The sequence below is a fragment of the Gymnoscopelus microlampas genome (assembly GCF_963454915.1).
Source record: "Gymnoscopelus microlampas genome assembly, chromosome: 23".
Taxonomy (NCBI): Eukaryota; Metazoa; Chordata; class Actinopteri; order Myctophiformes; family Myctophidae; genus Gymnoscopelus; species Gymnoscopelus microlampas.
The window spans coordinates 24,131,263-24,145,967 of NC_139960.1; the positions used below are offsets into that span (position 1 = coordinate 24,131,263).

The 14,705-nt window shown below is 38.8% G+C and overlaps 2 protein-coding genes across 2 annotated transcripts; one reads left to right on the top strand and one right to left on the bottom strand.

The window, feature by feature from the left end:
- Window positions 1–1,140: 1,140 nt before the first annotated feature.
- fgfr1op2 (FGFR1 oncogene partner 2) lies at window positions 1,141–5,792 on the bottom strand. Its single transcript, XM_084049999.1, has 6 exons — window positions 5,526–5,792; window positions 3,908–4,044; window positions 3,207–3,324; window positions 2,534–2,676; window positions 2,248–2,361; window positions 1,141–2,004 (listed from the first exon to the last, which is right to left on the bottom strand). The coding sequence occupies exons 1-6, from the start codon at window positions 5,548–5,550 to the stop codon at window positions 1,861–1,863; spliced, it is 681 nt and encodes a 226-aa protein (XP_083906125.1). The 5' UTR covers window positions 5,551–5,792; the 3' UTR covers window positions 1,141–1,860.
- A 1,208-nt stretch (window positions 5,793–7,000) lies between these two features.
- On the top strand, window positions 7,001–9,886 carry med21 (mediator complex subunit 21). Its single transcript, XM_084050245.1, has 4 exons — window positions 7,001–7,107; window positions 8,119–8,233; window positions 8,336–8,436; window positions 9,553–9,886. Exons 1-4 carry the CDS (start codon window positions 7,066–7,068, stop codon window positions 9,733–9,735), a joined length of 441 nt encoding a protein of 146 aa, XP_083906371.1. The 5' UTR covers window positions 7,001–7,065; the 3' UTR covers window positions 9,736–9,886.
- The last annotated feature ends 4,819 nt before the right edge of the window (window positions 9,887–14,705 follow it).

Below are 14,705 nucleotides of genomic sequence, written 5' to 3' on the forward strand. Positions count from 1 at the left end.
CGGGCCGTTCCTCTCTGTGTCAAGCAATCGGCGTTGCCAGGTTTTGAGAGAGAAACAAGCAACCAGGTCTACGAAAATAAGCCCAAAAGAAGCCACATGACATGGGCGTCGGATATTTGAAAATAGCAGCTCGCGAGGTGACGAGTTGTGAGCTTGTAGATCTGCTTTTTTTTATCTTGAAAAATGTGAAACTTTTAAACATTTTAACACTAATGTCTGGTACAGTAACAGTGAGTGGTCACAAAATACTTTTAGATGGGAGGGGGGGGGTCCGTGGATGAATACGAGTATTGTATATTTCTATGTCATTTAATGTTTCGATTAATTGAATACACATGGACCCCAATGGAAAAAAGCCATGGTGCTTTCTTGGTTTCTAATCCTTTTAGCAGACCTTGTATAGAACTTTCTGTGCTCCCCCCCACCAAACTGTTAATAAAGTATTCAATCAATCAGAAAAACAAGCCCGGCGTTGCTTATAATAAGTGGACATGGCAACACTGGTGTCAAGCAATAAACAGCTGCGCAAACGTGCGTGGATCTGTGCCAGTGAATCCTCCCACAACGTCATGTCTAAAGTAACTATGCTCACGCACCGAAAACAGCCAATCTACAAGCTCACAACGCGTCGCACTGCTACTCGTTTTGGCTTGTAGATCGGCTGTTTTCGGCGCGCGAAGTCGACGCGCAACTAATCGAATCATTATTCACGTGATGTGAACGTGCATGGGTTTTCTTCATCTCGTCATTTGCGTAAAAACTAAAAAGGCAGCCAGAGCATGAAGGCGGAAAAATACTTTTCCGCCCAATTTGTGTTTCTAAAGAAATGTAATTTTTAAAAAAAAGAAGCTTTATAACTTCCTCGTTATGCCGATTAAATGTTTTTTTCTCTAACTGCTTTTGAGCTACTGTCATGAAATAAGTAGTAAAAAGGACATTAAACAAGATGAACATGTGTGGTTTCATCCCAAAATGTGCACAAATGTGGACGTATAGTATTTGAATTTGTAGGCCTACAGATACCGTGAAATGGCATACATACATACAGTACATACAGACATCCTACACACAGCTTACATACATACACAACATGGCAGATATGAGACTTAAATGCCCTTTTCAACACAAGTTAACAAGGTATATTTACAATTGTTGGTTAAGAATAAATATGTCACATGTGACATTTATTTTGTCTCTTGTTACATTATTTCAATATTTTCTTTGTGTAAATTGTGCGCTTCATGTTGCTTGGTCTTAAGACATGGAAATAAAAGATTAATCCATAGAATACTCAGTATTACGCAATACTTACAATCTACAAACACACAGCACTTCTCTTGCAAATATAGACAGTATTTCAGAGATTTTGTATTTTATTGCAGATTGCAATATGATTTTTCCTTGTATGCTTTTAATACATCACTTGCTAAAATGGGCTTCTCAAGTGTTGCACTAACATAAAACACCACCTAAAACAAGCTTATTTCCATTAGCAATTTTATTACAATTGTTCCAAGCGCTCCTGTTTTCGCATTCAATCTTGCAAACCTCATAGGCACCACAGGCTCTCCATTCAGCACAATGCATGCTGGGAAATCACAAATTATCAAACATAACAAAAAGTACCCGCAACTGATCAACAAAAATAAGAAGCGACAGTGCTGTGGGGTGGTGGTTGAAGTGGCTGTTTACTGTTCATGTATGATTTACATATAGACTGGAATCATGCTGGAAATGTACCTTGTGGGGATTGTCCGTTAAGAGTCTATGGAGAAATTTGTCAGCGGTATCTGACCTGGACTTACAAAGTACTGTAGTGGCTGGGCTAGTGTGATGTAGTCCATTCAGGCTTTACGGGCCTCAACTCTTTCGTAAGCTGATGTCGGCGCTCGTTAGAAGCGCTGAGAGCGACGTGCTCTCCGATAGGTCTTCTCTCTTAGTCGAGAGCACGAGGAAAGCCTCTCGACTAATTCCCAGCAATTCCCGGAGACCAGCGTTCTCCAGCTGCCGTCAATTTGAAGGAAAAGAGTGTAGAGTTCAGGTTATAATAATCTCACATACTAAGTACAGACAGAATGCATTTATTGCACACACAAACAAGCACATTTGTTTGTGTCAGTGATTGTGAATGATTTCCCTTTTGTTTTCAGCTTATATAAAGTCTCTATAGCGCGCACACACACACACACACACACACGGCAATGACATCATGTGTCGTGTGTGTCTGTTGATTTTTAACAATTTTACCTCTAGCTGCTTGATCCTCTCCTCATCTTCACATAGCTTTTCTTCATCCACTTCAATAGCTTTCCTCATTACCGTGGCCATCTCATTGATCTTATCTATGTGTGCTTGCATTTCCTGCAAATAATCCAAAGAAATAGGAACAATTAAAAAGCAAGAATTTTATGTCCAAATATTTGAACGTTATCGCTATTCATTCAAGGACTGCCAAACTAAGTAATAACGATTTGCACGAGTAACTCATCTTCAATGTCTAGGTTGTGAATATGCATCATATTAGCAAGCATACCGTGGTGTGCTGCTCTTTCAGCTGGGTCACAATGGCCGGGTCATCCCTCTTGCTAGCCATGAGGAGTCTGAAAACCTGCTCCCTGTATTTGGTCATTATGAGCTCCAGGGCCGACTGGTGCTCCTCCAGAGACGTCCGCAGCTCTGCGAGAACATCGGAAACAAACACGGCAACAACTGTGTCTAATTGATGGTTTAACAAATAAGTGTGCAATGCAGGTTGACACAGTGTGACAGAACATGGGAATGTGATTTAGGAGTCCTTTTATTTAAGAGAAATTAAGAAATCTAGGGCCATAAAAGTACAAGTAAGCCTTACTGAGCAATGTGGCCCATAGGGCAGGAGCCTACGTATCTCCTGTTCCTGTAGCGTGATTCCCGGATGGGAACCGCAAGGTTCCAGGTTCGATCCTGGGCTCCCCCAGAGTTAGTGTCAAAGTGTTCTTGAGCAAGACGCTGAACCCCTAATTGTTCCCGATGAGCAGGTTGGTGCCTTGCATGGTTTCCTCCGACATTGGTATGTGAACGTGTGTGTGAATGTAATGCACAATCTATGACAAGCGCTTTGGATAAAAGCGCTATATAAATGCACCATTTAGCTAGATTTTGAATTTATATGAAGAATAAACAAATAAAAAGGAGCAATTAAATCAAAATAACTATGTACTGCATACCTCTGTTTTCCTGCTGTAGATCACGGATTTGACGGTTCTCTTGTTGGATTCCCAGAACGAGACTTGATCGGGGCCGATGCCGTGCAACCTGATTTAGTGAATCAATCTCCTCCTGGTACTGTCAACAGGAAAACAAGATACATTTATGGTCAAATTGGCTCAATAAATCAGGAAGGTAATTCATTTAAAAGGTATCTTCAATACAATGAAGACCGTGAAATCGTGGTTTTGACTGAGTGCGAGTATAAATGGGAGAAGATTGTTTTCTTCTGTGCACTGGAGTGGCACTGCACCCACCAATGTCCATTCTTAACCTCAGAGTTACACTAACACAGGATTTTGCTGCATAGGGTGTGACTGTGAATAGGTGTGTGCATGTGCATTAACTGGCTGAACCACCAGAGCATGCCATGAATTCTAGCTCAATAACAGCACCCACTTTGTTCAAGGGAAAGCTTCAAAGATATACCAAAAGAGCAGGGGTGAAAGTAGATAAGATAGATTCTTGCCAATACTACTACCACAACCTCCATCGCTTCATATTGTTCTCCTCCCGGCCCCAGCTTCATGAATTCCTGAACACACATATTACTAACAAACACCTGTATGGTGTAGAAATAATATGGGTGCTCATATACTACAGAAACATTCTCTGGTAACTATATAGAAACAAAAGTACTTTTATATCTGTGAGAAACTACCTGTTTCATGGCCTCAACTCTCTTGTTGAGTGTTGCTGTCTGTTCAATTAACATCTCAGCGGCATTGTCATGGTTCCGAAGCCTTTCCACCAATGACTTGGCGTCTGCCAAAACCCTTTCTAAGGTGCATGCCATGCCTGAGAAAACAAAAATGGAAACAAAGAAGAAAATGATATTATTTTGTTATTTCCCTGCAGGGCCTTGAGCTAGTCATAAGCTTGTCATTCCATTAGACCGGTGGTTTTCAACCTTTTTCATATCAAGGTCCATTATTGATTTGGCATTTGAGGCACGGACCATCATTTGATCATGTATCAGTTATAAATATGTATTATTATTATTATTATGCTAGTAATAACAATACCCTCTAATACCAGTCTTACCAGAGTATTGTTAAAGGGTGCAGTTCACTTAGTTGCAGTGGTGTAAAGTAAGTACATTTACTCAAATACTGTACTTAAGTACAATTTTTAGGTATTTGTACTTTACTTGAGTATTTCCAATTTCCAATACTTTTACTTCTACATCTCAGAGCAAATATTGTACTTTTACTCCACTACAATTATTTGAAAACTTTAGTCACCAGTTTCTTTGTTGATGTGATTATTACAAAACAAGCATTAACCACAAGTTGAGTACTTTTTCCACCACTGCTTAGCTGTAACTTGTCACTTATAAGCAGTTGTCGTCAGTCAGAAAATTCTCCCCAGCTAACGCGTCGTTTCCTTGTTGTTAAATGCTACACTACTTGCTATAAGGGTTATATTACGTTGATTGTGACTGTACTAAATGTGGTGACAATGTTAATTAAGCTATAACCACTGAACAGCTCTTCTTTAACAATATTGAGTGAGGAGAAATTCTGCTAACATTAGCCAAATAGGAATATTTGTTGCTACAAGCTAGCTTGTTAGCCACACTATAGTAGCCCTGAAACATGACTGTCATATCATGACAGTCATTGATGAACTTCAACCTGGTGTTTGCACTTTCTCCAGTTACGGCCCGTACATCTACATAAACGTTCAGATTTCAAATATAAAGTACTTATCCCAAGGCCACGGATGTTACAATTCTGTACGGGCCCTCAGAAGTACCCGTATATTCCATATTGTTCAATAAAAAGCATTTTAATCCGATCGGTGGCCATTTTCTTCGTATTTTCGCCATATGCTTTCAACTACGCGAGCCTATCGGTTGGGAGGTGTATTGCACTCTGATACATTATAACTCTATGAGAAAATGGCCACCAATCGGATTAAAATGCTTTATTTTGGACAATATGGAATATACGGGTACTTCTGGGGGCCGGAACAGAATTGTAACATCCGTGGCCATGAGGTAAGCACTTTACATTTGAAATCTGAACGTTCATGTAGATATACGGGCCAAAAAGGGAGAAAGTGCAAACACCAGGTTGATGTTCATCCATGACCGTCATGATATGACAGTCAAGTATCAGGGCTAACTAGTTAGCCACACTAGCAGAAGTGCAATCTCACAAAAAAGATTCAAAGACATTTCACCATTGCATTAAAAACAAACGGCCAAGTAAAGTACCGAGAACAATCTTTAAACTATTTTACTTTGTCCCAAGTAAACCAAAGGTTATTTGTACCTGGAGAGTTTAAAGTGCACATCATCACAGTCTGCTACTTCCTGTCCTCTGTCTGGTGGTGGTGTTGGTGGGTATGTGTGCTGATCCTTCCCATTAATCAATAACCTGAAGCTGATGTTGTCAAAAGCATTTCACCAAATTAGATCAAATCGGCCATCAAAAATGATGGAAACACTGAATGATGTTGATGGTTTGCTGACTGATCAAGCCTTCTAACGGTGCATTTTGTGGTTGAACTAAAGCTCAGCTGATCTCCTCTACCTCTAGTGCGGTTTTTTCCTCAACTCTTAGCCCACAGGGCTACCTTCATATAGTTCCTTCCAGTCCTTCTACTTTTGGTACTTTAAGTACATTTTTATGCCAATACCTTTGTACTTTTACTCAAGTAAATGTTATTTTATACATTGCAGTATTGATACTTTTACTTAAGTAAGAAATATGAGTACTTTTTCTAACACTGCTTCCTAGTTCCTTCGGTTCTGTTACAAACATTACCAGCATTATGTGTAACGGAGATTCAAATGTATTACGAGTCTAATATTCACCTGGTATTAATGTATCATTATATATTTTATTATTATTATTATTGTTAAAATATTCCTAATTCGAATAGTGTTTTAAGTAAGGAAAAAGACACCCTATGCATTATACTTACAGTGCCCATACAATCTCGCGAGAACGAGACAGTGTTGCCATGTCTGCTTATTATAAGCGACTTTGGGCTTGTTTTATGTAAAGTTGCTCGTAAATATTGGTTAGTTGCGTTTTTTGGGGCTTGTTTCTAAAGTGTAGCTGCTTTTGGGCTTGCTTCCGATTTGTTTGTTTTTTTAAACCAGTGGTTCTCAAATATTTTCGTGTCATGTACCCCCAAATTAGTATATGTAGTCTAACCTCGCATCACCAGTCTTTCCACCTCGGAGGAAAGCCTGGTCTGCGTTACGAAAAGACCCATATGATCCGGTCTAGGCCACGCCTACTGAAAAAAAGAAAGAAAAAAGAATCCTCTTTCCGGATTCTGCCCATCCGGTTTTGCGGTGCCGCTTTGTTTTGGTTCCCCAATCCCTATTTAAATGGAATAGAATTTCCCCGTGGGATAATACTGACGCTAAATAGTCTCCGGAGAGTGCACGCACATTTACATTTAAAAAATAAGCTAAACTATGCCGCATCAAGGATTTTATTAGGACGGACCTATTTTGGGGTGAGACGTTTTTCCGGTTCTGCCCATCTGGCCACTTTTTTTTTTACTTCCGCTCCCGACCGGATCATATACCCGAAATGGAATGCTGCCCAGGCTATATGTAGTCTACTGTGTCTATTTGTGTTAGAATGTTTCAAAATATTCCACATTTTATTTCAAGAGTTTTTGAAAATGGCAGATCTACAAGCTCACAACTCGTCGCATCGTGACGTGTTGTGAGTTTGTAGATTGGCTATTTTCAAATGTCATGTTGCTTCTTTTTGGGCTTGTTTTCCTAGACCTGGTTGCTTGATTCTCTCACAATACCTGGCAACGCTATTCGCACCCCAGATTACAAACATGGCAGACAGGCTAACGCAACTTCAAGATGCAGTCAACTCGGTATGTATGGCAAATGTACAATTTTACCTGTTTTTTAGTGTTTATAAAACAATCCCCTTGCGAACACCGACTCGTGTAACAGTGGTGTCTCTGACTATATAATTTAAACGTGGTGGTGTAAAGCAAAATGTCAGTAAATACGAAAAGAGCGAGCGATCATGCTGCTAACGCTAGCGTAATGCTCATTTGCTTATTTTGTGTGATGAATCTGTGAAGAATGAGTGACTGGTTTGCTGTGGTGGGAAAAGTACAAAAGTATTGGTATCAAAATGCAATTTAAGTGCCAAAAGTGAAAGCACTCCACAAGTTTTTCAAATGTAAAAATCCTTTGAAAATAGCCAAAGTTTAAATAGGGCTCAAGTGGTTTATGTATGTTTTGTAATAATAATCTAAGTCTACAAAGTAACTGAAGTTAATTTCTGACTGAGATGTAGGGGAGTAGTAAAAGTATTGCAAATTTGAAATAGTCCAGTAAAGTAAAAGTACCTCAAAATTGTACTTGAGTACATATACTCAGTTACTTTCCACCACTGCTGGTTTGTGCTAAATGAATAGTCCATTGTTCTTCGTATTATAGTGACAAGAAAACTGGGATTTCTGGTTAGTAATGTACAGCACACATTTTTTTTGTGTTTGTTACCAGTGGTGTAAAGTAGTATTTACATTTACACCAAGTACATTTACTCAAGTACTGTATTAAGTACAATTTTGAGGTATTTTTTACTTGTGTATTTCTATTTCTCAAAACTTTTACTACTCCACTACAGCTCAGAAGCAAATATTGTACTTTTACTTATTTCAAAACTTTAGTTACTAGTTACTTTGTAGATTTTGATTATTGTTACAAAACATAATATTACCCACTTCAGCCCACCCATTTTGGTACTTAAAGTACATTTTGATACCAATACTTTTGTACTGATACTTATACTTAAGTAACAAATGTGAGTACTTTTACCACCACTGTTTGTTACTGTCACAAATATAAACATGTACCGTTTGTGTATGCAGCTGGCAGATCAGTTTTGCAATGCTATTGGGGTCCTGCAACAATGTGCGCCACCTGCATCATTTAACAACATTCAGACGGCCATCAACAAGGACCAGCCATCAAATCCCACAGAAGGTAGCTTGCTTGTTTTGTCTTGTAAGTTTGTGCATTAATAGAATCATATTTCTTGTAATTATTTAACAATTACATTTAAACATGGTACTTTTCTTCACCCAGAATACGCCCAACTATTTGCGGCACTGATTGCCCGAACAGCAAAGGATGTTGATGTCCTTATTGATTCTTTACCCAGTGAGGAGTCCACTGCACAACTGCAAGTAAGCAAGCTGCCCTCTTATTTCTACTGTTCATCCAACAGGGGGAGCCAAGTGGCTTTACATCCGTCAAACAGGGAGAACCAAGGGGATATTCTAAAAGTTACCATCCAGTACCCTATGGCATTGGTTCTTAAAGTGGGGTCTGGGGGGCCCCAGGGGTCCTTGAGGGGGGTCAACTGTTAAAGTAATGGTGAATGCTGCAGAGAGGTGAAGAAGAGAGTGCAGTAGGTGGAATGGATGCAGTAAAATGTCAGTGGTGATTTCTGACTGAAGGGAAGGGTACCAGAGTGAAAGGGAAGGTGTATAAGACGGTATATAGCTATGCTGCATGGCTTGGGAACAGTGGCACTGTCAAAAATAAAAAAAATACGCTTGAGAAAAACTATTAACTAAACAATTGAGAAAAAACGCACAAGCGTGCACAACTGGTCTGTCCCGTATGAAGTCACATTTGACCAAATCCGTCTTGTGACCTAAAATGAGTTTGACATCCCTGGGCTAGGCTATATGAAGAAATGGCTGGCAGATATCTATAATTATTTTTGCTGTAATCTGAGTCTGACTTTTATTAACATGCAGGCTGCTAAAACAAGCATGGGTCTTGGCACAGGGTCTTCTTGGGTATGAATAGTACATAACGTACAGTAGCTTGAGGGATTATTCCAAAGTAAACATCCCTCTGTCTGTGTTTGACAGTCACTCTCAACATTTTTAGGGACACTGTTGTTACATGTCATACCATGTCAATCTGAAGATGACAAACTGACTGTTCATATCACACTTTTTGCTGCCTACACACAGATCAATAATGATCATTAATGTATTGAGAGCATTAAAAGTATTTAGACTTTGCCTACTTTTAAGTTGGTGCACAATGATGATGCCCAAAGTGATTGGACACCACCTCAGAAATCGCGTCAGAAATGTCTTTATCGCTCTTCCATTCTTGTCTTGACATTCTACTTCATCAAACATTTTTGTCTTACTGTGTTTTAACATTCCTGCACTGAAGTCAAGAGAAATGGAATGTGATTCCTCAGTTATGACATAAAACGTGCTGGCCACCAAGGAAATGTGGAAAACTGTTTAAAAGAAGCTTTCTTCTGTTGTCACCAGGCAGCTAGTCTACGACAGCTAGAGGAGGAGAACCATGATGCTGCGGCTCGCCTAGAAGAGGTGGTTTACCGCGGGGACATGCTGCTGGAGAAGATCCAGAGTGCCCTGGCGGATATAGCCCAGTCACAGCTCCGTACACGGAATGGAGCGCCCAGCCAGCAGCCCTCACTGGCAGAATCCTGACCCACCCCCCACATTCACACACACACACACACACACACACACACACACACACACACACACACACACACACACACAGACACAGACACAGACACAGACACACACACACACATAAATACATGGCTGGTGGACAAGAGGCCTTTTGATATCTGAACATTACTATTTTAACCTCACACACCCACCGCTAGCCTCAATATGTGAACACAAACAAAACGCACAAACGCACACACCCACAATGTGTCTGAGTGAGTGAGAAATGCTAGAATTTTGCCCGATCGACTGGGTTGGATCCTGTATAGGTCTCGAGTTTCTCTGAAGGTTCTCCTTCCAGTTTTGAATGTCATGGTTTTTTTTTTGTTTTTGTTTATCGTTCCTTTATGGACGGTGATATTGAGTGGCAAAGAATCCGACCTTTGCCACACACTGGGCAAATTACTTCAAGTCAACTGTGTGCCAACTCCATGTCGAGGTTGCATTTTTACTCATGCTTGGAGACGAGTTTGACATTTTCCACAGATTTCTAGGATGCCAATATTATTCTGGAGCCTGGTGATGCTTCTCTGAAATGTGTGTGTGTGGGGGGGTGTTAATGCAAAGTAAATCAGTCCTAGAGACCCGCTGAAAGAAAATGACATTCTAAAATAAATAAGATATTTAAAAGAAAATATCATTCAGATGTAAGCGCTATTCCCTTTCATCTGTGTATTATATGCAAGACTAATGTTATGTGAGTGAGACAGGATCAGTGGTCACATCCTGCCATTTCTACTTTTTGAACGTATGTGAATCGATAACTTTTGTTCCGATGGTTTTTGGAAGTTCATGCTGGAGAAAGTTTAGTTTTTCCGTATCGTCAACATGTCGTATATAAAAAAAAACGAGTGGAAAATGCATGCAAGTATGTTCTGTCTTGCTAGAAAATTCACGGTGTACACATCACGCTTTTTTTGTGTGTATGATGCCATACTAACACATTCTGAGACCAATTGCTCAACAGACAATGAGGACTTTGTGATGAGCGGCAACATTAATCAAGTGTCCATTAACACAATCTTCATTCATTGAGAAGAATCCTAAAAAAATTCAGAAACTTCAGTTCCTATATACGGTGTATAAAGCAACATTGAAAAAATGACACGGATGCTTTCCCGGATTGAATGGGCCAAGAGGTTTCTTTTGATGGTGTCAATCACTAATTAGCATCTTTATCATAGATGTGCTTAATCCTGGGGGTTGGTCCACTGATGGTGCCTTTGGCCTAGAATGGTGTACTGCTCTTGTCATTAACATTCACTGTACTTTTTATTTTGTTGGAACACCATTGCGATTCTAGATAAGCCTTGGATCAAATCCGGAAGTCATATAACTCCATTGTTGTCCAAAACCTTGTTAGAACAAGTTCCAGAGCCATACTGGTGTTTTGGTCAACATAATTCACCATTGCGATTAGCACCAGTATTGTCATTTTTCACCGGAGGTTGAAAAAAGCCTATGACATTCTTCCAGGAAAAATGACAATGGCCTGATTTCATCACAATGATGAATTACATTGACCAAAGCAATGGTACAGCTCTGGGACATGTTTTAATACTTTAATGGACAACAATGGGGTTCCATGACTTCCGTTGGAGCTATATTTGTTTTGGCAAGACGGACCATAGTTGTAAGTAGGTGAAATGCATGTTCTTGTCTTGGAATTTTTGTACGCTATGTTGATAATGCATTTAAAAAACATATACTTAAAATGTACAGTCTCAAGTTATTTTGTACATATTGTGAAAAATATGGTTTAAAATCCTGTTAAGAAAGAAAAAAAACTCTTGAGTTCCGTAGTGCTTCAACAGTTTAATGTAGTCAGTGCAACACAAAGTCTGTCTTTTGAAAATAAAGTCTAAATTCAAACATGGTGATCTCAATTGTACACACACACACACACACACACACACACACAGGCACAATATTTGCTGCACTTTCCATTCAATCTCAAGGACAGCATGTGTACTCTCTCACTCACTTTCTCTCTCTCTGTATCTCCCTCTGAAATAAGTCTAAATACTGCAATATGTAATACAATAAGTAACATTTTATGTTCAATATTATTTCTGAATATTAATACATTTCATTAATTCAAAAGAACACACCTGGGCCCCAAAGAACTTTGCTGTGAAGCGCTCTCAGTTGACACATCTGGGACAGAGCTGAATTTAAGGCTCAGCCAGGGCTCCATGTTTACAGCCCAAATCTAAATATAGATGAGCACTGTGTGTGTCACACTTTTAAGCAAGTGCCCTATTGATGTGAGCAATATAAAAACAGTCTTGTCTAACGGGCACCACCAGTGCCACACCCAGACGTGAAAGCAGGGTACACCCACCAAAGCAACGTTGACGTCATCCTTCAAACTGGGAAAGCATTGTAACGGTCCAAATAAGGACCTTTGTGTGGCACCCACCCAGTGGTGGAAAAGGTACTCACATTGTTTAAAGGTATCAATACTGCAATGTAGAAATACTCTCTGCTACAAGTAAAAATTCAATTCAAAATGTACTTGGGTAAAAGTACAAAAGTATTGGTATAAAAATGTACTTAAAGTACCAAAAGTAGAAAGTACCCATTATGCAGAATGGTACTCACATTTTTACTTAACCCGTGGGTCCCTTGCAAACCTGCTGACACTTTTGGTGTTAGCGGGTCAAATTTGACCCGTGAAAAAAACCAAATACTCCAAAAATCAATAGCTGACTTTTTATGCATTCATATCCATGTAAACACTATTTAAAATATAATTTTGGGTTAGGGTTAGGGTTTCATCTTTCAATATAGCTCGTTTTCAATTAAAACATTTTTAAGATTCACTCATTACACCTATAATGTATAATGAAGACAATGGATAATGATGTTATCTAAATAGAACACACTTCCAAAAATAAATGACTTGTTTTTGATTTGAGATATAGCCTATAGGCTATATTTTTGCTTTGAGGATTGTATGATGATGATGATGATGTGGCGTGTGCTGCTCCATTAACGCCTTACATCCTTTTCTTTTTGATTAGGCCTACAACTCGTATATGATGTTTTTGCATAGTATTGTATATTTGTCTGTCATTAAATGTTTCGATGAATTGAATACTCATGGAACCCAGTGGAAACAAGCCATATTGCTTTCTTGGGTTCAATCCTTTTAGCATTGTAGGCCTATTTGTATTAAACTGTACTTTCTGTGCTTTTTTTGCAAACTGTTAATAAAGTATTCAATCAATCAATCAACCAAACAAACAAATAAACAAACAATCAATGGAATAGAAATCAATCACATTTCACCTGAAAATACAGGCGAACATGAAAATCCATTAGGCTACTTAACTTTACTTAACTTTGCTTGCCTGGTCTGGGCAGTGGTGTAAAAGCTACTAACATTTTGTACTTAAAGTATCAATACTGCAATGTAGAAATACTCTAGTTACAAGAAAAGTCCGATAATCAAAATGTACTTGAGTAAGTAAAAGTACTTATTATGCAGAATGCCCCGTTTCACAAGGTGTATGAAATGTATTAAAATCTTTGGAAAATAGATGATCGAGTGGCTATTTTCAAATAGCCAAAGTTTAGAAGGGCTGAAGTGGTTAATGTATGTTTTGTTATAATAATAAAAATGTAACCATTTATATCTGCAAAGTAACTAGTAAATAAAAAGTTTTCAAATAATTGTAATATTTGCCTCTAGATGTACTGGAGTAGAAGTAAAAGTATTGAAAATTGGAAATACTCCAGTAAAGTAAAAAATACCTCCAAATTGTACAAGTACGTACTTGAGTACATTCACTTAGTTACTTTCCATCACTGGGGACAGGTGTCCTAGTGTGGCTTTATTGCTTCTTCTATTTTCAAAAGTTTTTTTAAAAATACATATTGAACTTGTGAAATTGGACATTCTGCATAATGAGTATACTTTCTACTTTTGGTACTTTAAGTACATTTTATACCAATACTTTTGTACATTTACTCAGGTAAATTTTGAATTCTGGACTTTTACTACAGAGTATTTCTACATTGGAGTATTGACACTTTTACTTAAAACATTCTGACAGGATTAACCTTGTGGATCCCATAGTCCGGAGGGACAGCACAGCTGTATAAATGCGTGGGTTTAATACATAAAACGTTGTCCATGTTGTATGAATTGTGGACAGCAATGAGGGAGTTTGTTTGTTTTCCTATAACTCCAACATCAAAGGGATATTTCATTTATAAATACCATTCCATTACTTTTTTAAGTGTTTATTTCATTTGAAAGTGAAATTTCCCTTTAAACTTAAATTAAAAATTGTATCTGTGAGATTTGTAGTGTGTGAGAGATGTAAGGAACTATTGTAAAATAAACAAACAAAAACACAAAACACGTTGTGTAGATTCACTGTAAACAAGCGGCTGCCTTAACAACGCGACACACCAACCAATCACAGCGCGACAGGCCGTTGCCCGGGGCTATGGGAGGCTATCGTTTATCTATGGTTTGGGGACGCAACCTTGAATGTAATCCCTTTGATTGGTCCAAAGACTTGTTCACGCCCCCAAACTGTGTTTCAACACCGGTTGGTCAAAGGAAACATCCGTTTAGATGTCCTCCTCGGTGATTGGCTCGCCCCAATGCCAATAGGAACAGCAAGCTTTGCGTGGCAGGAGCACCCATCAGGGTTGCCATGTCCAGTTATTATAAGCGACATTGGGCTTATTTTTCTGTAAAGTCACTTGTAAATATTGGTTGTTGCGGCGGATGGTTGCGTTTTTTTGGGCCTTGTTTCTTAAGTGTAGTTGCTTATTTGGGCTTGTTTCTAAAGTGTAGCAGCTTATTTATTTTGGGCTTGTTTCTAAAGTGTAGTTGCTTATTTGAGCTTGTTTCTAAAATGTAGTTGCTTATTTATTTTGGGCTTGTTTCTAAAGTGTAGTTGTTTATTTGGGCTTGCTTCCAA